This window comes from Cucurbitaria berberidis, assembly GCF_010015615.1.
Source record: "Cucurbitaria berberidis CBS 394.84 unplaced genomic scaffold K460scaffold_2, whole genome shotgun sequence".
Lineage (NCBI taxonomy): Eukaryota > Fungi > Ascomycota > Dothideomycetes > Pleosporales > Cucurbitariaceae > Cucurbitaria > Cucurbitaria berberidis.
In genome coordinates this window covers 5,133,141-5,149,357 of record NW_024468936.1, presented here as the reverse complement: position 1 = coordinate 5,149,357, position 16,217 = coordinate 5,133,141, and the positions used below count along the sequence as shown (strand labels likewise).

Below are 16,217 nucleotides of genomic sequence, written 5' to 3'. Positions count from 1 at the left end.
CGAAGATTGTGTGTAGCAATGGCATCGTTCGGCAGCGGGAGAACGAAAGCGATGGCCGTTCGGCAACGACAGAAGTTCGAGTCTATAACTGATCAAGTCAGGTTCAAGTGTTCTTGTAAACTGCCTCCATGTTGCTGAGAGCTCTAAGGGAGCTTCAAAACGCCTCATTCTTATCCTCAGGCAAACCCTTGCGTTAGTTCTCGATGTGGGTACGAGTTTGTTGGCGTGGACGGAGGATAGACAAACACTGCGAAACGGTATAGTTATCAAAAAAATAGAAACTGATGACTCGTGTTGAAGGGTTTACATCTACTCCTGTCTATTACTGTTTAGACCATGACGGTATGGTATCACTAGGACCTTCACAAGTACTGCTAGCTGTGATTAGTATGGCCGTACTTCTACTATGAGCTACCAAATTTACAGTCACAATTACAATTATAGATACTCCGTAACAGCAGAGGAGATCCTGCAAACAAAGAGCGAGACATCACCACTCTCCTTGCACTAGTACGCCGCTTTGGACGCCTCTATGACAGGTAGAAGTAACAGAGCTTTGGGGACCTGGTATGAACAGTCACGTAGAGCTACTACGCCACCAAACGCCATGATAGAAAAGCACGATGGAATCAAAGGGTACCCCTCTCACACCACGCCCTTAGAGTCCCAGCAATTGATACTGCTGTCAATAGAGCATCTGCATAAATATATGATAAGACGATAAGCTCTCAGTTAGACCTATCCTCATTGCAGCTTTCAACCAGCACTTCCTTCAAGAAATTCAGTCACAATGGTACTATGCAGGATACCTACGTATCAGAACAACGTTTCAATTGCTTCCTTAGCCGCCGACATCTCCGCGTTATCGATGCGCGTCAGCTCATACCTGGATGCTAATTACCATGGGCAACCCGATTTCACACCCACATCGGTCGCGCTTCCAGAAACGCCGGAATTTGAAGCCCTGAGGAACCAAGTTAATGACTCCGCCCTCGATCTTCTACGCCTAGTCAACGGCCCAAAGAATACTTTCCGAACGCTGTTCTTTTCACATATGGATCTTGCCGCCGCGCAGGTCGCGCTGAGTCAAAAGTTCTTTGAGCATGTCCCAGACGACAAAGTTGGAATCAGTGCAGCCGAAGTAGCGATGAGAGCGGGTATGGACGAAGACCGTACTACCCGTCTGCTGAAAATGCTAGCTACACACCGCATCTTTGAAGAACAGATAAATGGGAAGTTCCGCCACACTGCCAGCTCGAGTTTTCTTAGGACATCCGCTTTCAATGCGATGTGCGAAGCGTCGCTCGATGACTTCTTCAAAGCTACTTCTGAGATGAATGCATGGATTGAGCAGAGTCCGTATTCGATGGGACTAGAGGATAGTGCTTTCCACAAACGCTTTGGCGCTACATTCTATGGGCATTACGAGGAGAATCCGGCGAAAGCTACGAGGTTCTCGAATGCCATGAACGAATGGTCGTTGAGTAAGTAGCTCACACTCCATCGAATAACCGCGAATTGACGTCTTTGTAGTTGACGACAACTTCGCCATTCTGCGCGATAGATTCGACTGGTTGTCGCTTACGAACGCCAAGGTCGTTGATGTGGGAGGAGGCAATGGTCATGTCAGCATCGATCTCGCAAACGTCTGCTCGTCTAATCCTCTGGCGCATAGCAGTCACACTGACCCTTCACAGGAGTTTCCTTTCCTGACCTTCACCGTGCAAGACCTGTCCACCCATCAGCTCTCCACCGCCCAAGCGCACGACGTCCAAAACCGTGTCACCTTCCAGCAGTACAATTTCTTCACTCCCCAGCCCATCCATGACGCAGGAGTGTATCTCTGCCGCGCCATCTTTCACAACCACAACGACGAAGATTCTATCAAGATGCTACGATCCCTGATTCCCGCGCTGGAGGACCGCAGCGACGATCCGAGAATCTTGATCAACGATATCATCGTACCAGAGCGTGCAGAGGGTGCAGTCACGAGGGCAGAAGAGAATCAGCATCGTCAAATGGATTTGCTCATGTTGGCGCTCTTTGGAGCTAAGGAGAGGACGAAGAGGGATTGGAAGAGGCTGTTGGAGGAAGTTGACCCGAGACTAGAGATCCTAAGCATGCACTACAATCCTCGTGGTGCCGGGTTGATCGAGGTTCGTCTCAATCCTACGACCGATAAGAAGCATCCAAAGCTGTCAGCTTGAGACGAGGGATGTGTAGGCTAAGACAGTCTATAACGGCAACCAATTAGACCTCATTCCATCAAAATAGTTCCTTCCTAGGTGTGTGATGGTGCCATGTTTGTCTTGCAACCGAGTTTGTCTTTCCGCCGCTCTGTGTGAAAGTCGCTCTTTCCTGCCATTGCGCCAAGACATACAGACTTGTAAAGAGCAGTGGCTCCCATCCACCTTGTCCCGCCACTTATCTCTCAACTCAAATTCGGTCACTGTATTTACTTCTCCAATACCGCATACACGCCGCGATGGACGGGGGTAGCCCAAAGTGGTGTCTAGGTGAGGTCGTCCTTCTAATCCCACAAACTGTGCTGATGTAGGTAGAGCACGCAAGCAGCGGTAGAGCTGTGTGCCAGCAGGCGTCTTGCAAGCGGCACGGCATCAAGATTGCGACCGGTGAGTTGCGTATCGGTACGCATAAGCTCTTCGATAGAGATGGTGAATCAAGGTGGTATTATGCGTGGCGTCACTGGTAAGTGTTCATTTTCCCCCAAGCGACCTCATGTATTGCACGACGAAGTCCGCCAGGCTGCGACATATGCGGTCTACGCCTCCTTCTTATTCTATCACTAGAATCGCAGCCCTTCAATAACAGGGACGGGGACTGTCAAGGCTCCTTAGCTTCACGTGCCAGAGGCCATTTCCTGGCCACCTGCCAAACCAGCCGGTCTATCCAGCATAATACCCAGTTAGTTTCCAAGCTCAATGATACTAACGCCATAGTAGGGGTTGCGCAACCACGCAACAGATCAAAGGCCTGAAGGAGACGACCAACAACGACCCCACCAATGCACCCGGTTACGACCGCATTAGCACCGAGAGTCAAGAACAAGTTCGGCTGGCATTCGAGAACGGTGGACCTGTCGATAAGGAGTTCAAGGGTATCCGTGGAGATCTAGCCAAGGCGGCGCCGCGCTATGCGCAAGAGTATCTCAATGCTGATGGGTACCAAGTCGATGTCCCAACGCGAGCTGCCGCATGCCGCGGTGCAGATTGCCTATCTAAGGGTATCAAGGTCACCAAAGGCGAGCTGAGATTTGGTATCTCCGTCCCATTCGATGGCGAGCATGGATCTTGGGTCTACAAGCACTGGTGAGTCACCCTACCACGTTGAAGTATTTCCAGCCGTCCTAACGTTGTGCAGGAAATGCATGTCCCCGTACGACCTCAAATCTGCAAAAGAGCACTACGAGCAGGACTCATTCGGAGGCCTTGAAAATATTCGAGCCGAGTACAAGCAGGTCGTGGAGCAGACTTTCAAGGAGGGCAAGATTGTCGAACCGCCTACGTTGCAGTCAGAAGCGCCTGCGGCTAAACCAAGGAAGCCCCGAACGAAAAAGAAGGTGACTGACGAGGAAGATGATGAGGTGGTAGAGGCTCCGACACCCAAGAGATCTCAAGCGAAGAAGAAGGCTGACAATGTCGATGCCGATACCGAGAATGAAGTAGAAGCTCCAAAGCCGAAGCGTGGCCGCAAGAAGCGCGCCATCGATGAGGTGGATGTAAGTGAAGAAGAGTATGTGCCCAGGAAGACCAGGAGCAGGCAGACGCCCTTGAAAGAGGAGATGGATCCAGCAGTGGCCCAGATCCAGGCTCTGACGGAGCAGATGCGAGAGAAGGCAGCGAAATAGGAGGATGTCGTAAAGAATGGCTGATTACGGATGACGCATGAGACACAGATAATACGGCGGGTAGCTTGACAATTACAAGGGGGATATGTGTAGCTTAAAAGAATATTTTAGCCGTTGACAGTCATTTGTCTTCCCAGCAATGGAACCTTAAAATGTAGCTTGGAGACGTATACTATGCCGTGACAAAAAATGCTACTCAACTCTGATAGAACGCCGTGGGATCTTTATGCTAGGTGAAGCACCTCAATAGTCATCCTTGCCATGCCAGATTTGAGGGCTGTGAGGAACGAGGGAGTGAAGGACGACAGGTGAGGTGGCCAATCGGTAGATTGCCCTGCCGCACGACCCACCAAACCTCCAGATGGCGGCATCCTTGTCGCAAGCTGTTCACATCCCCACGCCCCACTAGAGCTCTCCACACCACCACGATAACCACATAGCAGTCAACTACCCTCACCAAGCCTCCCTCAAAACACTCATTGCCTCCCATCACTCACATATACACACACCAAACCACAAACCTAGGACGACAGTCAAGATGGCGGGCAAGATAGTCTCCGTAACCTCATCGTCGCACTTCTCAACCCTCCTCTCGCAATCTACATACACGATCGTCGACTTCTATGCCGACTGGTGCGGCCCTTGCAAAACTATTGCGCCCGTGTTCCATGCGCTTGCGGAGAAAGAGACGAAGCCGGGGAAGCTGCAGTTTGTCAAGGTGGACGTGGACAGCCAGCAGGAAGTTGCGCGCAAGTATGGTGTGTCTGCGTAAGTCATGGCTCTCCTATATCATGATGTGGCAATAAAGGAAGCTGATGATGTCCAGTATGCCCACTTTCCTCGTCATAAAATCCTCCTCCGTCGTCGAAACCATCCGTGGTGCCAATCCGTCCGCGCTCACAGCCGCCGTTCGCAAAGCCGCCAGCGACTCTGGTGGCGCCTCCCCCGCCGTATTTCAAACGAAAGGACGTACGCTCGGGTCAAGTTCAGAACCTAGCAGACCAGTGAATGAGAGCCCGTTCGCGGGGCTACAACGGCTTATTGTTGGGAATGGAGGGTTTAGTGATGTGGCAGTCAGATTCATCGCGTTGTATCTGATTAGTCTGTTCACGTTCGATGCATTCAAGTCAGCCGAGGATAGTGCATTCAATGTCAAGACGAGGAGATAGTGGGGACGAAAGAGGCGATGAGATACGTACATGGTATATTTGGGATAGGAGTTGGGCGTCATAGGTTACATCAAAGGAACGAGCTTCCTTTCGGAGCAAAACGACTCGCAATAGGTCATATAGGAAGGCGATCGTACCTATACCGACTGGCACTCATAGGGTAAGCCTATGAGTGCCTTCGTTCATCTTCGACATTACACTACCCCTCGGTTTCGAGAACATATTTCCAACTACTACGAAGCTACGTTTACGATTATGCTATCCATTCTCGTATCGCTTTATTTGCTTTGCACTATCATTTCCACACCCCCACTTCAGCATCGACTCTCAGTGTTTATTAGCTGTTGGTTCTTCTCTGTTGTACTAGTTGCACCGTAACTTGACGATATTTTTGCGCAGCTTGCTATAAGACATACTGAGTGGTGAACGGTCGTCGCTCGCAATTTGAGCATGCCATCATGGGCTTTCTACAAGACGGAGGCTCGTATCTAAACTCATCAAGCGCCAATGCGACACCTTCCTTGATGATATAGTCCAAGATGCGAATGGAGTTCCTACAGAAAGGTCGTGATGAGAGGGGTTGGTCGGCGCGATTTAGATGGCACTTTGAGCTGCATTGAATGTGGAAAGGTTGCGCTGGATATCCAGGTATGTGAGCAGCAAGTTCTCCACTTTCGGTGGAAAGACAATTCTTTTTCGCGTACGTGGGCATTGGCGATTATGCAGGCGGCATGCCTCACGTTAGCCGTCTGACTCAGCGGTAATCTCATATCCGCTCCCATATGTAAATGGAGTTAGAGAAAAGCCTGGCCGGAATATCGGGATCTACAGAAGCGTGCAGGCTGACAGACTTGCTGCATGGCTGCCGTGGACCGCGCGGCCAACTGGCATCGATTGTTCCACCGCACAGAGGAAGCCAGCGAAAAATATGCTTTCAAGCCACAGGCGGTGGCTCAGCCATCAGCCCGACGAGGTTGACCCTCCTATGTCCACATTCATCGCATCAAATCGGGGTAGAAGCAGGTCGAAGCAGCAGAGCTGCTGTCACATGGTCGCTCTGTTATGTAAGACGTCGACGATCTGGCGGCTGTAGCGGGCAGTGCATGTAGCACGCCTAAAAACACGGGCTCACTATGACTGGACGGTAACCCGACGCTTAATGGTAATTGGAGACAGGGCCCTACGCTAACTTACGTTCACTTGGGGCTTTGAGATCATTCGTATAGGCTAGCTTTGTGATTCGTCCTGCGCCCCCGCAGAGCCTCGCGAGCGTCAGCAGCCAAGGTGGGCCAAACCTTACACCAGCAAAGCACACGAATGGCACGCTAACCTCGCAGATTAGAATAATCCTGACTAGAGAATTGTACGTTCCGGTCGGATCATCATCAAGATGGAGACCTTATATAAGACGAACGGTGGCCTTGTCGTCGTGATAGATCACCATCTACTTCACGGCCGCCTCCCTCTCCGGAAGCCTAACACCTTCACGATACCATGAGTCGCATTGCGTCCTTTGTGGCCATTGGCCTTCTAGCATCGGCTGTCAGCGCGCTACCCTCCTCCGAGCGATGGACCAAGCGAATCAGTAACAATACGGAAATGATCTATAGCTTCGAGGATGTAAGTGTTGTGAATCATTAAGATGCCATTAAGCTGACAGCGATTTATAGCTTCCACACTCAACTGATCTCCAATGGACACCATGCTACGATCGTTATCACTGCGCAAACCTTGAAGTGCCTCTAGACTACGCAGAACCCGACGTTGGTACTACCATTGTCGCCTTCATCCGTCAAAAAGCCGCCAATAGCACTGGTCAAGACGTTATTTTCAACCCTGGTGGACCAGGCGGATCTGGCATTGAATATATCCTTTCAGGCGGAGGTGACCAGCTTGTCAATTTTACTGGTGGCAAGTACGATGTTGTCAGCTTTGATCCCAGAGGCGTAAATAATAGCGGGATCGCCTTGACTTGCTTCCCCGACAACCCTGAGGCTCGTGACGCATACTATGCTTCCCTGCAAACGTCCTTGCCGTCCCTCAATGAGCAATACTACCAAGCTGTTGCTCTGGGTCAGTGGTGTATGGAAGCGAACAATGATACATTCGCCAAGTATGCCGGTACCTCAGCCGTTGTCCAGGACATGATGCACTTCACCGAGCTACAAGCTGCGCTAGATGGAGTTAAAAAGCCCGAAGAGGCCGAGATTTGGTACATCGGAGGTAGCTATGGAACCGTAATTGGCCACACTCTAGCTGCCATGTATCCCGACCGCATTGGGCGCATCGTCGTCGACGCGAACGTAAATTCTGAGGACCACTACAACGGCCTCAAAAAAACAGCTATCGAGGACGCTGATGACTGCTATGGATGGTTCTTTGACCTCTGTTATAAAGCTGGTCTGGAGAAGTGCGCTTTCGCCGGCAAATCTGGAAGTGCTAGCGACATCAAGAAGCGCTTCGACAACCTTCTCGCCCAGCTTGAAAAGGCACCAGTCGTCCTCAACGACACACATATTGACCCGCTACTCAGCAGAGGACCGCAGATTGTTACTAAAGACCGCGTTTTGACTGTGGGATTCCGCACGCTATATAGACCCTTTACAGAGTTTGCATACCTTGCTAAAGGGCTTGCCGGTCTTGAAAAGAACAATGCCACCGCATGGATAGCTGTCGAGCAGGAGCTGAACCAGCCAGGAAACCCCGGGCCATTCAATTATACGACTATCGCGATGCAGGAGGTGTTGACCTTCGTCACTGCAGTTGATGCAGCGGGTCGCTCTCCGATCAAGAATGTAGACGACTACATCAAGGTAGCAGGTGAAGTTGAGCGTTTGAGCGTGTACGCAGGCAAGGGCTATGCGTCGACGAACGTGTTGATCACCGCCGGACTAAACATGACACCTCCCAAGAGCCAACGCTTCCTTGGTAAGCTGACCCCCCGCACCCACATTCTTCCGTTCTTGGTGCAGAATAACAGCTAACGAAACCTTAGGCTTCAAGAAGACCAAGACGAAGACTCCAATCTTCTTCATGAACCCTTCTGCTGACCCTATCACCCCAATCGCGTCCGCCAAGCACATGTTGCAGTTCTTCGAGGGGTCTGTTCTTCTTGAGCAGAACTCGGTTGGCCACTCGGTCACATCTGGTTCGTCGCTGTGCACGCTTGGTCACCTGAGAAGGTATTTGAACAACGCCACGCTACCGAAAGCGGGAACCGTCTGTGAAACGGATACGAAGCCATTGGTGGACAGCCCGTCGTTGCAGAAGCGGTCGTTGCCCTTTGTACCGATGCATCTCCAAAGGTAGATTGCGAGTGTGATAGATGTGGGAGAAGGCAGGGTGGTGATGAATAATGAGACAACAGTAATGTAGTCGTTACATTTGCATCATGGCGGGGATTTTTAAGCTCTTATCGGTTATATAATTAATGCCGTTCAAACCTTGTTGCATAGTTCTGCACTCCCCCAGCTCACCGTATTTCAGCGTGACCTGTATGAACCATACTAATCAAGCCGATGTCAAGCGACCCCCCAAAAGTTCTCATTTGAAAGAAAGTGCCCGAAATCGAAGTGGAGGTTATATTCCGCGACTCTGAGACACGACCAGCGTGTATTCTACCGTTGTCTAGTAATACACTCAAATGCAATCGTGCTTCGTTGCGGGCTGCTGTCGGCAGCATCGTTGTCATGTGTTGTATTCAGCTCTACGGTTGCTCCAAGCCGCGTTGATACCTAGTACCATTCGCTGTTATAAGACCACCTCTACAATTCGCAGAGAGATCTGGACGAACTTTAAAAACGGCATTCCCTTTCTCTGTTCTTCTCTCCACGGGGTTCGCCGTGCGAACGACATTCCCTGCCGAGTGGGCGTGTTGCCAGATGTTATCTGCAATCCCAGCGACTACAATGTTTATATACAGTTAACCGAGACATTGTATACCGGTAGATATTTACTAAATCCGGTGCTTCATGTACACGCATCACGCCGTGATGTGTTGGTGGCGATGATGAGAGCTTGTTGTAGGGAAGTTTTGTAATCCTGAACAGTGCCGTCTCTAGAGGTTGTCGCTAAGCCCGTATAATTTCGGCATGGCTTGAGAGCCATTTCACCTAGCGAGTAAGTGGACGTCGATGTCCTTCGGATGCGCATGCTCGTCTTCTCCTAAGTGAAAATGGATATGAACCCAGCATATACTGCGGGCCAATATCCACTTCAACTAGCTGGTTCCTTACTTAGAAGCAGGTGATTCTGCTCCATTCATGCGGCCTTTCTCATTCACCACTTCCGCTTCTACTTTCTCCAGTGCCTTCACTCCCACCTTTGGAATTCTGGCCTGCTGTCTCCGTGGCCATGCTAGCGACGATGGTTCTCATTCTCGCCAGCAGTTCCGCAACTTTGAAAGGCTTACTAACGACATCGTCCATACCCGCTGCGATTGCTGTCTCAATCTGCTGCTGTCGGACATTGGCTGTGACACCAATGACTGGCACTCTGCCTCTCATCACGTCACGCCTCTCCAGTTCTCTGATTTTAGCGACCGCAGTGAGACCATTCATAACAGGCATCTCCCAATCCATCAATATCAGGGAGAGTTCAATGGGCAGGGTGTCGTCCTCTTGATTAGCAATGAGTTCAGTTGACGGTATGTGGCACGATGATCTTCGATAGGTCGGAGGAGCAGTAGGATGAGTGTGGTCCCAGCACATCGTCTTGGGGAGAAAATCGAGGGCTTCTTGACCATGGTTTGCAACACTGACAATGCATCCTAAATTCCGTAACTGCCTTGCGAGCACTTTCTGATTCACCAGATTATCTTCGACGACGAGCACATGAAAGATCTCTGGTGTGCTCTTGGGGCGCTTTACCTCCTGTAGAGTGGGCTCTGGTGGCACCCCAATGGTATCTGGAGATTTATGCTCATGGGTCATCGGATGCTGTCTTGAGTAGGGAAGCTGGCGCGGTACTTTGGGGCTCGGCAAGTCCGATCGCAGATTACTCTCCACAGCCGGTTTTCGGGGTGAAGAGAGTGGCCGCGCGGGGCTTATAAGTGATGGGTCCGACCTGTGTCTGATATCCTCGGGGAATGGACTTGGCAAACTACCCTTTCGGGCTAGGACAGGCTTGGTTCGTCTCGTTTTGATATAGAAGGAGAAAGTGCTGCCTTTCCGATACTCACTCACAAGACCAATAGCGCCGCCTTGCAACTCGGTCAATCGTCGTGAGATGAACAAGCCAAGACCGGAGCCACCGTAGTGAATATGAGTTCGAGGTGATGCCTGTGAAAAGCGAGTGAAGAGACTGCCCCTCTCTTCTTCTGACAGCCCACGACCGGTGTCGATGACTGAAAATTGAATGAAGAGCAAATCAGGATCTTGTTTCCAATCATCTTCCAAATGGGAATCATGATCCACTAGCCGATCCTCATTGAACTGAATACCACCTGCTACAGAGGCAGGCTCTATGGTGCTTGCAGCGACAGAGAGCGTTACACGACGAGTTGATTCGAGCCGTGTGAACTTGATCGCGTTTGTGAGAAGATTGATGAGAACCTATGTGGTCAATTATATGCACGTAGACACTTGGCGAAAATATTTAGTACTTACTTGGAGTAATCTGGTAGGATCTAAAGAAACCCAGTCAATCTGCATGTTGCGAAATGACTGGTCAACTAAAAAGGAGAGCTCGACTTTGGCGGCCTTAGCCTCAGCCTCGAACATCTTGATGGCATGCTTAGCCACTGCTTCTGGCTGGGCATCGACAGGAGTGATAACGAGTAGACCAGAGTCGAGTTTTGAGATGGTGAGGATGTCATCTACGATGTGATGCATATGTTGTGCGCACTGAGCGATGGTCTGTGCTGCGTCCATTGTCTGCTCCAGAAATGTAGACCAGGTCTGGGATCGAGGCAACTGGCCGTTGTCCTCAGGTGAATAGGAGGATATTATGCCATCGGCACATTGCATGATAGCAGACAATGGATTTCGCATCTCGTGTGAGGTTGTATCGATGAAATGCTCGAGGTGCTGCTTGCTCTCGAGGGCGCTGTCGGTGCGGACCTTCTGAATGCTCTCAGCCCATTTCAGCTTCGAGATGTCGGTTACATTTCCCACAATTTCGCATAGCTGACCTTTTGCATCAATTTCTGGGTAAGCAGAGCACAAGATCCATTTGAAGTTCGTCGTGCTCTCACACTCGGACTGAACAAGGTCGGCGGGCGGCGACCAGATCATTCTTGTCTTTAACTCGAAACAGATTGGCTCATGATCCACTACCAGTTTTGCGAAAAGTCCTTCGCAATATTTCACATCCTCCGGAAAGGCGATCTTTTGCCAAGCAACCATAACATCGTCGTCTCCAACGGCAATCTCAAAGAGGTCGTACCAGCGCTTGTTCCGATAAGTGTATTTGCCCAAACGATCCATAATGAAGATGCCGACGTCTGACCGCTCGGCAAATCTCTGGAATCTCTTTTCCTTTAATTTGAGTTCAGCGAGTAGTTGTTCCTGAATCCGCGCAGCTTGGCCAATGGCGATTTCTCTTTGACGCACCTCGTCGTCAAAAAGAACGACCGAAGCGAGTGACGTAGACAGTAAGCGCAGCATGACTTGGACAAACGACTGGTAGGCTTGGTCGAATGGCCTTCGGGGATTGATGCCGAGTATCAAGAAACCTTCAACTTGGTCGCCGGTGGTTAGGAGGATGGGACATATAACTACAGTGCGGCATGGGTCACCGTATCCTCTCCAATCTATGCCCTCCAACACGGCCCCGGATGATGCGAGCTCATCGAGATGCACAATAGTAGCTTTCTTAGATTTAACCACCTGGACAAGGAAGGGCTGGAAAATGTGGGAGCTTTGATGAATACTGATGACAGACGGAGCAATTGGGTGATTGGCATCAACCCCAATGGAGCCCTTTAAAAGACATTTTTCCAAGGGAGTGGTAGTGTATGAAGGCGACAAAGCTGGCATATGGGCGCCAGCGTCACGGTCTGCTGCATATAAAAGCGCGAATGGTACGTCTTTGTCGTTCAAAGTCATCGTACGCAGTGTGATATCCCAATAAGAGTGGAAGTCCCGGGCATTTGCCGTCTGACTGGCCATTTCGACTAAGCCAGATACGCGGCGTTCGAGGAGATGGTGGTCTGTCGTCTCAAAAAAACTTTGACTATATCCAGCAATGTAACCATTACTATCCAAGACGGGAACAAATTGAAACGACCAATGAGTTTCCTCGCTAAAGCTATGCCTGTCGATAAACAAGAGCATATCGCCCTCAGCGAGTGACTGGCCCGTTTCGTTGATGTGCTTGATCAGAGGTTCGAATGAGGGCCAGTGGTCGACAGCTTCAGTGCGTATGCTCTTGCCCATACCTGGATGGAGGGCGCCAAGAAACTGGATGTACGGCTCGTTGTATATCATAATCACTTCCTCGCCCCAGAACAGAACATTTGGAAAGCTGCTGTTCAAGACGAGATTGACAATGCAACGTAGTTCGGCAGGCCATTGCGCCATAGGGCCGAGGGGTGTCTGCGCCCAGTCGACGCTGCGGAAATAGGCGATATGGGGGTCGGTAGCCGCCGGGGGTGGGAGCGTTTCTAGTGTGTAGTCGAAGGGGCCGTGTTTCGCTGCAGGCAGTCGTTTGGGTGCTATGCTTTGAGAAGGGCGATTCTCGGGCACCTTACTCTCTTTCGAGTTTAGGGATCCACGCTGTCGTCCAGGCACCACATCAACCCAAAGCAGCGCTGTCGGAACGCCGCTCACCAGCTTGTAGTGCTCGACCTCAACGGCTGTCCAGACGTGTCCCTCAAACAGGTAGGCGTTGCCCTTGCGCGCGAGGTCATCGTTCTGTGCCCGGCCGCAGAGCCAGTCCCGGAATGCTACATGGGAGCCCACTACTACATCGGCGAATATGCTGTTCGCATCGTGTAGCCTAGATACCTTCTCCAGTAACCCGTCAACGATTGCCAGCGCGGGATTGTGGTATATTATGTCCAGGGGCGCATCGTGCTCCGGTGCCGAGTGCACATTGAAGGCGAACGAGGGGCGATCATCGCGGTCGAGCGTTGCGAGGAGCGTTATGGCGGCTAGTTCTTGCTCGGAAGAATGACTCTGTGGATCAGGCACGCAGCACATGGAGCGTGTCGGCGTCTCGCATGTGTCTTGAGAGGATATGCCCTGCTCAGGCGGCACCCCATTGAGGGCTGTCATGTTAGCCCGCGCAAATTGTGAGCTGCACGGCGACAGGGAATGTACATAGCAGCCAAGAGGAATACTGAGGACCACAGGCACCCCGATGGCGAACGAGCTTTCTCCGCCACCCAGCTGTGGCGGTCGAGACCGCGGTGCTTGTTGGGTCTTGAGTGATTATGCCCGGAACGGCGGGCCTCGACTTTTTTTGTCAAGACGTCGAGCATGACGTCACAGCTAAAAGTCCCGCTTCGAGGTTTTCTTGTCTTCTTCACATGGTGTGCCATAATATGGATTGCATAGCATGGGCATGTATCCAAGTTACTGTGCCTTTCTACGAGTGCTGCTAACAATCTGCTATTGCAACCACATCTTGTTCGCAGCCACATGCGATCGATCTGCCTGACAAGATCGATGGCGCTAGACCATAAGTAGCGTAGTCGGAAATCTTGATGAAGCACGTGATGACCGGGCGGATATTGTTTGCATGTGGCCCTACACGACAGATCAACAGGCCTTGATACAATCAAGAGCGGGGAGTGAAGTCTAGAAACGCAACATATGATGCAGTTCGATCGACATTTTAGCGGTGAGAAGACTCGGCTGCCAAAGACTCGCATGTCCTACGATGGCGGCGGCTGTGTTGGAATGCCTATCAATATCTCCATCAATGCATAGCGTCCCCAAACCTTGACTGCCGTATGACGACCCTATCTGCAGCCCTCAGTAACGTTTTATTAATGCACCTCGGAATGTCTCACTTTCTAACGTTGGTCCTCGCATCGCACTCTACATTGGTGTAGCGTCCATCACGTGGCCGGCTATTCACCTAAGCGCTAAAACGATTCGCCACGGTGAGCCCGAAACACGTTCCTAGTGTGACGAGGGGTGACGAAAGCCCGGATCCGCGTGCTTGGGTATGGGTATGTGGCGTCTGTCACAGAAGGCGAGGGTTTAGCGGCTCTTCGGACGTGTGTACTGGATTAGTGAGAAGAGAGCGAGAGCGAGAGAGAAGGTGTGGCACCATGATGAAACGAGCGACAGAGAGAACTGCAAAAACTATGAGGCGCTAAGTAAAATCTTAGTGAGCTGAGTGTGTTCGCTAATGTTCGAATCGCTGGGAGGGGGGGGGAGCAGTGAGCAATTTTGGAATCCGAAAGGGCATTGCCCAAACCACACGATTGCTTGGAAATGGAGGTTTTTAGGGTGTCGTGGGGCAGGATATATGTGGTAAGTTTTTGCGATTTATTCAACGCAGGACGAATAAGGTGCTGAGGTGAGTGGGTAGCTGCGTGGTGGCTGTCTGGGCGGCGCTTACGGTAGCCCAATGGGTTCCCAGGAAGCATCGTGTTGTTCACACGCGGGAGTAATTCAATGACAAAAGCAGAATAAATTTGTAACGGTTGAGGGGGCATAGAGAAGCCCGACACTCGCCTCGAGTCTGATAGTACGGCTGAGATGGCGCATTCCTACGAAAGCACATTATTTTGGGCAAGGCTGACGGCCTAGGCTGGGTGGGGGAGGTCCACTTTGGCGAGGCGGATGGGGGGTTTCTGCCATGTCACCATGCCGGGTAGGGCTTGCGATGAAACTGGCGTGGTGTAGAAATGCCGTCATACAGCGTCGGATGAAGTTAATCGTGAGAATTGCGCGATGATTGTTTTAGCGAGGCAGACTCTGTCGCGCAGAATGGAGCAGCGTTCAGCCTCACCCATGTTTAGCCGGGGGAGCAGGAGCAGGAGCAGGAGCAGGTGCGACTAGGATGGCCTAAGTTTAGCAACGGGAAGGAGCAGGGCACTAGCCTTGTTTTGCAGCGCCTGCCGTGTGCACCTGCCCCGCAAAGACGGGCGGCTGGCGGCTGGCGGCTGGCGGTGAGGCTGTGAGGGTTCGCGCGTGGAGATGGTGGGGGGAATCGAATACGAGGGCAGGGTATGTCTTCCTGACGGCTCGTCATGATGGATGCCATGTTGAAGGATGGAGCATCGTATAGTTTATGCAACAGGATCCCCGATGCATCCATCTACTGTGAAGGCGTGAGGATCCATCAGTCCACCATCCATGTTTCCCGACTGGGCAGCTTTGGCGACATGCCAGCCTCTGCACATGCTCCACTCTGATTGCACCAATTCCCTGATAATTGATAAAGCCATACCCGTTTGCGACGCCTATTTGCTGCAGGGGGGAAGGTAAGAAAGATCTTGAGCTAATAAGCTCTTGGATATTGATCCCCCATGTAATTATATCCTTTTGCTGCGATGGTCGTTCCACTGCCGGCATGCATGAGCTGAACGAGGCGAGCCAGTCTCTCGGCACCCCATCCAAGCCGCGCTGAAATTGAATGCACAACAATCGCGCGTATGAGTAAAAACAAACACACTGAACATCTGGCAGTGGCAGCGTCGGGCAGATTCGGTGCAGATGGCCTCGACGGCAGGCGCGCGAGCCAGACGCCAGAGCAATCGACTAGTGGGCGGGACGGCACACCTCACGGTCATCACCAATGCTCTCGACCCCTTAGTGTCCCTTCTGCTCCACCGACTACTGCCCAAGCAATGCAGCGCTTCCTTGACTTTGATTATTATTGACCACAGAAGAAGAAATGGACATGAAGCTGAGTCGGTCGGACTGGTGACAGGTACTAATGGCGCCCGCTAACATGAGGGGGAAATCAACCATTCACTCAACAACGCACGCTAGCCCTTGCGAAGCGACATTGGAGTTCCCTGCACACGCTGCCCGCCTTTTCTCAACGTCTTTTCGCAACTGCGTATCACGTTGATCTCCGCGGCGGGCAACGGGCATCGATAGCGTTCGTCAGTGTTACAGAGTGCTGGATTGGCCATGTCTTAGAGCACAGGTGTTTAGTCGGCCAACGTCGACTGTCTAGCCGCACTATCAAAGTATCGGGCTCCAACCCGTCGACCTGTAGATGCGGCGACCGAGATGCAGGTCAAGCACCTTTGCAGGCTTCTGCATGGTTTCGCA

General features: G+C 51.5%; 5 protein-coding genes across 5 annotated transcripts; 4 read left to right on the top strand and 1 right to left on the bottom strand.

Moving 5' to 3' along the window:
- Positions 1 to 790: 790 nt before the first annotated feature.
- On the top strand, positions 791 to 2,207 carry K460DRAFT_330166 (S-adenosyl-L-methionine-dependent methyltransferase; the record flags this gene model as incomplete). The annotated part of the gene is made up of 3 exons (XM_040930768.1): positions 791 to 1,484; positions 1,534 to 1,646; positions 1,698 to 2,207. The coding sequence occupies 3 exons, from the start codon at positions 791 to 793 to the stop codon at positions 2,205 to 2,207; spliced, it is 1,317 nt and encodes a 438-aa protein (XP_040791394.1).
- A 350-nt stretch (positions 2,208 to 2,557) lies between these two features.
- Positions 2,558 to 3,574, top strand: K460DRAFT_243887 (zf-PARP-domain-containing protein; the record flags this gene model as incomplete). Its single annotated transcript, XM_040927332.1, has 3 exons — positions 2,558 to 2,709; positions 2,964 to 3,329; positions 3,382 to 3,574. Coding segments are annotated over 3 exons (711 nt in total), but the record flags the coding sequence as incomplete, so codon positions are not given.
- An 832-nt stretch (positions 3,575 to 4,406) lies between these two features.
- Positions 4,407 to 5,037, top strand: K460DRAFT_404095 (thioredoxin-domain-containing protein; the record flags this gene model as incomplete). Its single annotated transcript, XM_040936700.1, has 2 exons — positions 4,407 to 4,636; positions 4,695 to 5,037. 2 exons carry the CDS (start codon positions 4,407 to 4,409, stop codon positions 5,035 to 5,037), a joined length of 573 nt encoding a protein of 190 aa, XP_040791392.1.
- A 1,275-nt stretch (positions 5,038 to 6,312) lies between these two features.
- Positions 6,313 to 8,513, top strand: K460DRAFT_81320 (alpha/beta-hydrolase). Its single transcript, XM_040938711.1, has 4 exons — positions 6,313 to 6,321; positions 6,375 to 6,657; positions 6,708 to 7,965; positions 8,033 to 8,513. The coding sequence occupies exons 2-4, from the start codon at positions 6,532 to 6,534 to the stop codon at positions 8,344 to 8,346; spliced, it is 1,698 nt and encodes a 565-aa protein (XP_040791391.1). The 5' UTR covers positions 6,313 to 6,321; positions 6,375 to 6,531; the 3' UTR covers positions 8,347 to 8,513.
- Positions 8,514 to 9,311: 798 nt separating this feature from the next.
- On the bottom strand, positions 9,312 to 13,178 carry K460DRAFT_280287 (putative histidine kinase HHK11p; the record flags this gene model as incomplete). Its single annotated transcript, XM_040928396.1, has 2 exons — positions 9,312 to 10,589; positions 10,644 to 13,178. The coding sequence occupies 2 exons, from the start codon at positions 13,176 to 13,178 to the stop codon at positions 9,312 to 9,314; spliced, it is 3,813 nt and encodes a 1,270-aa protein (XP_040791390.1).
- Positions 13,179 to 16,217: the final 3,039 nt, after the last annotated feature.

What these genes read in the sequence shown, in the direction of transcription:
- K460DRAFT_81320 (XM_040938711.1), top strand. Translation starts at nt 6,532, where the DNA reads ATGAGTCGCATTGCGTCCTTTGTGGCCATTGGCCTTCTAGCATCGGCT. An exon ending in TGATCTATAGCTTCGAGGAT is followed by an intron (nt 6,658 to 6,707) that starts GTAAGTGTTGTG and finishes AGCGATTTATAG; the next exon opens with CTTCCACACTCAACTGATCT. An exon ending in CAAGAGCCAACGCTTCCTTG is followed by an intron (nt 7,966 to 8,032) that starts GTAAGCTGACCC and finishes ACGAAACCTTAG; the next exon opens with GCTTCAAGAAGACCAAGACG.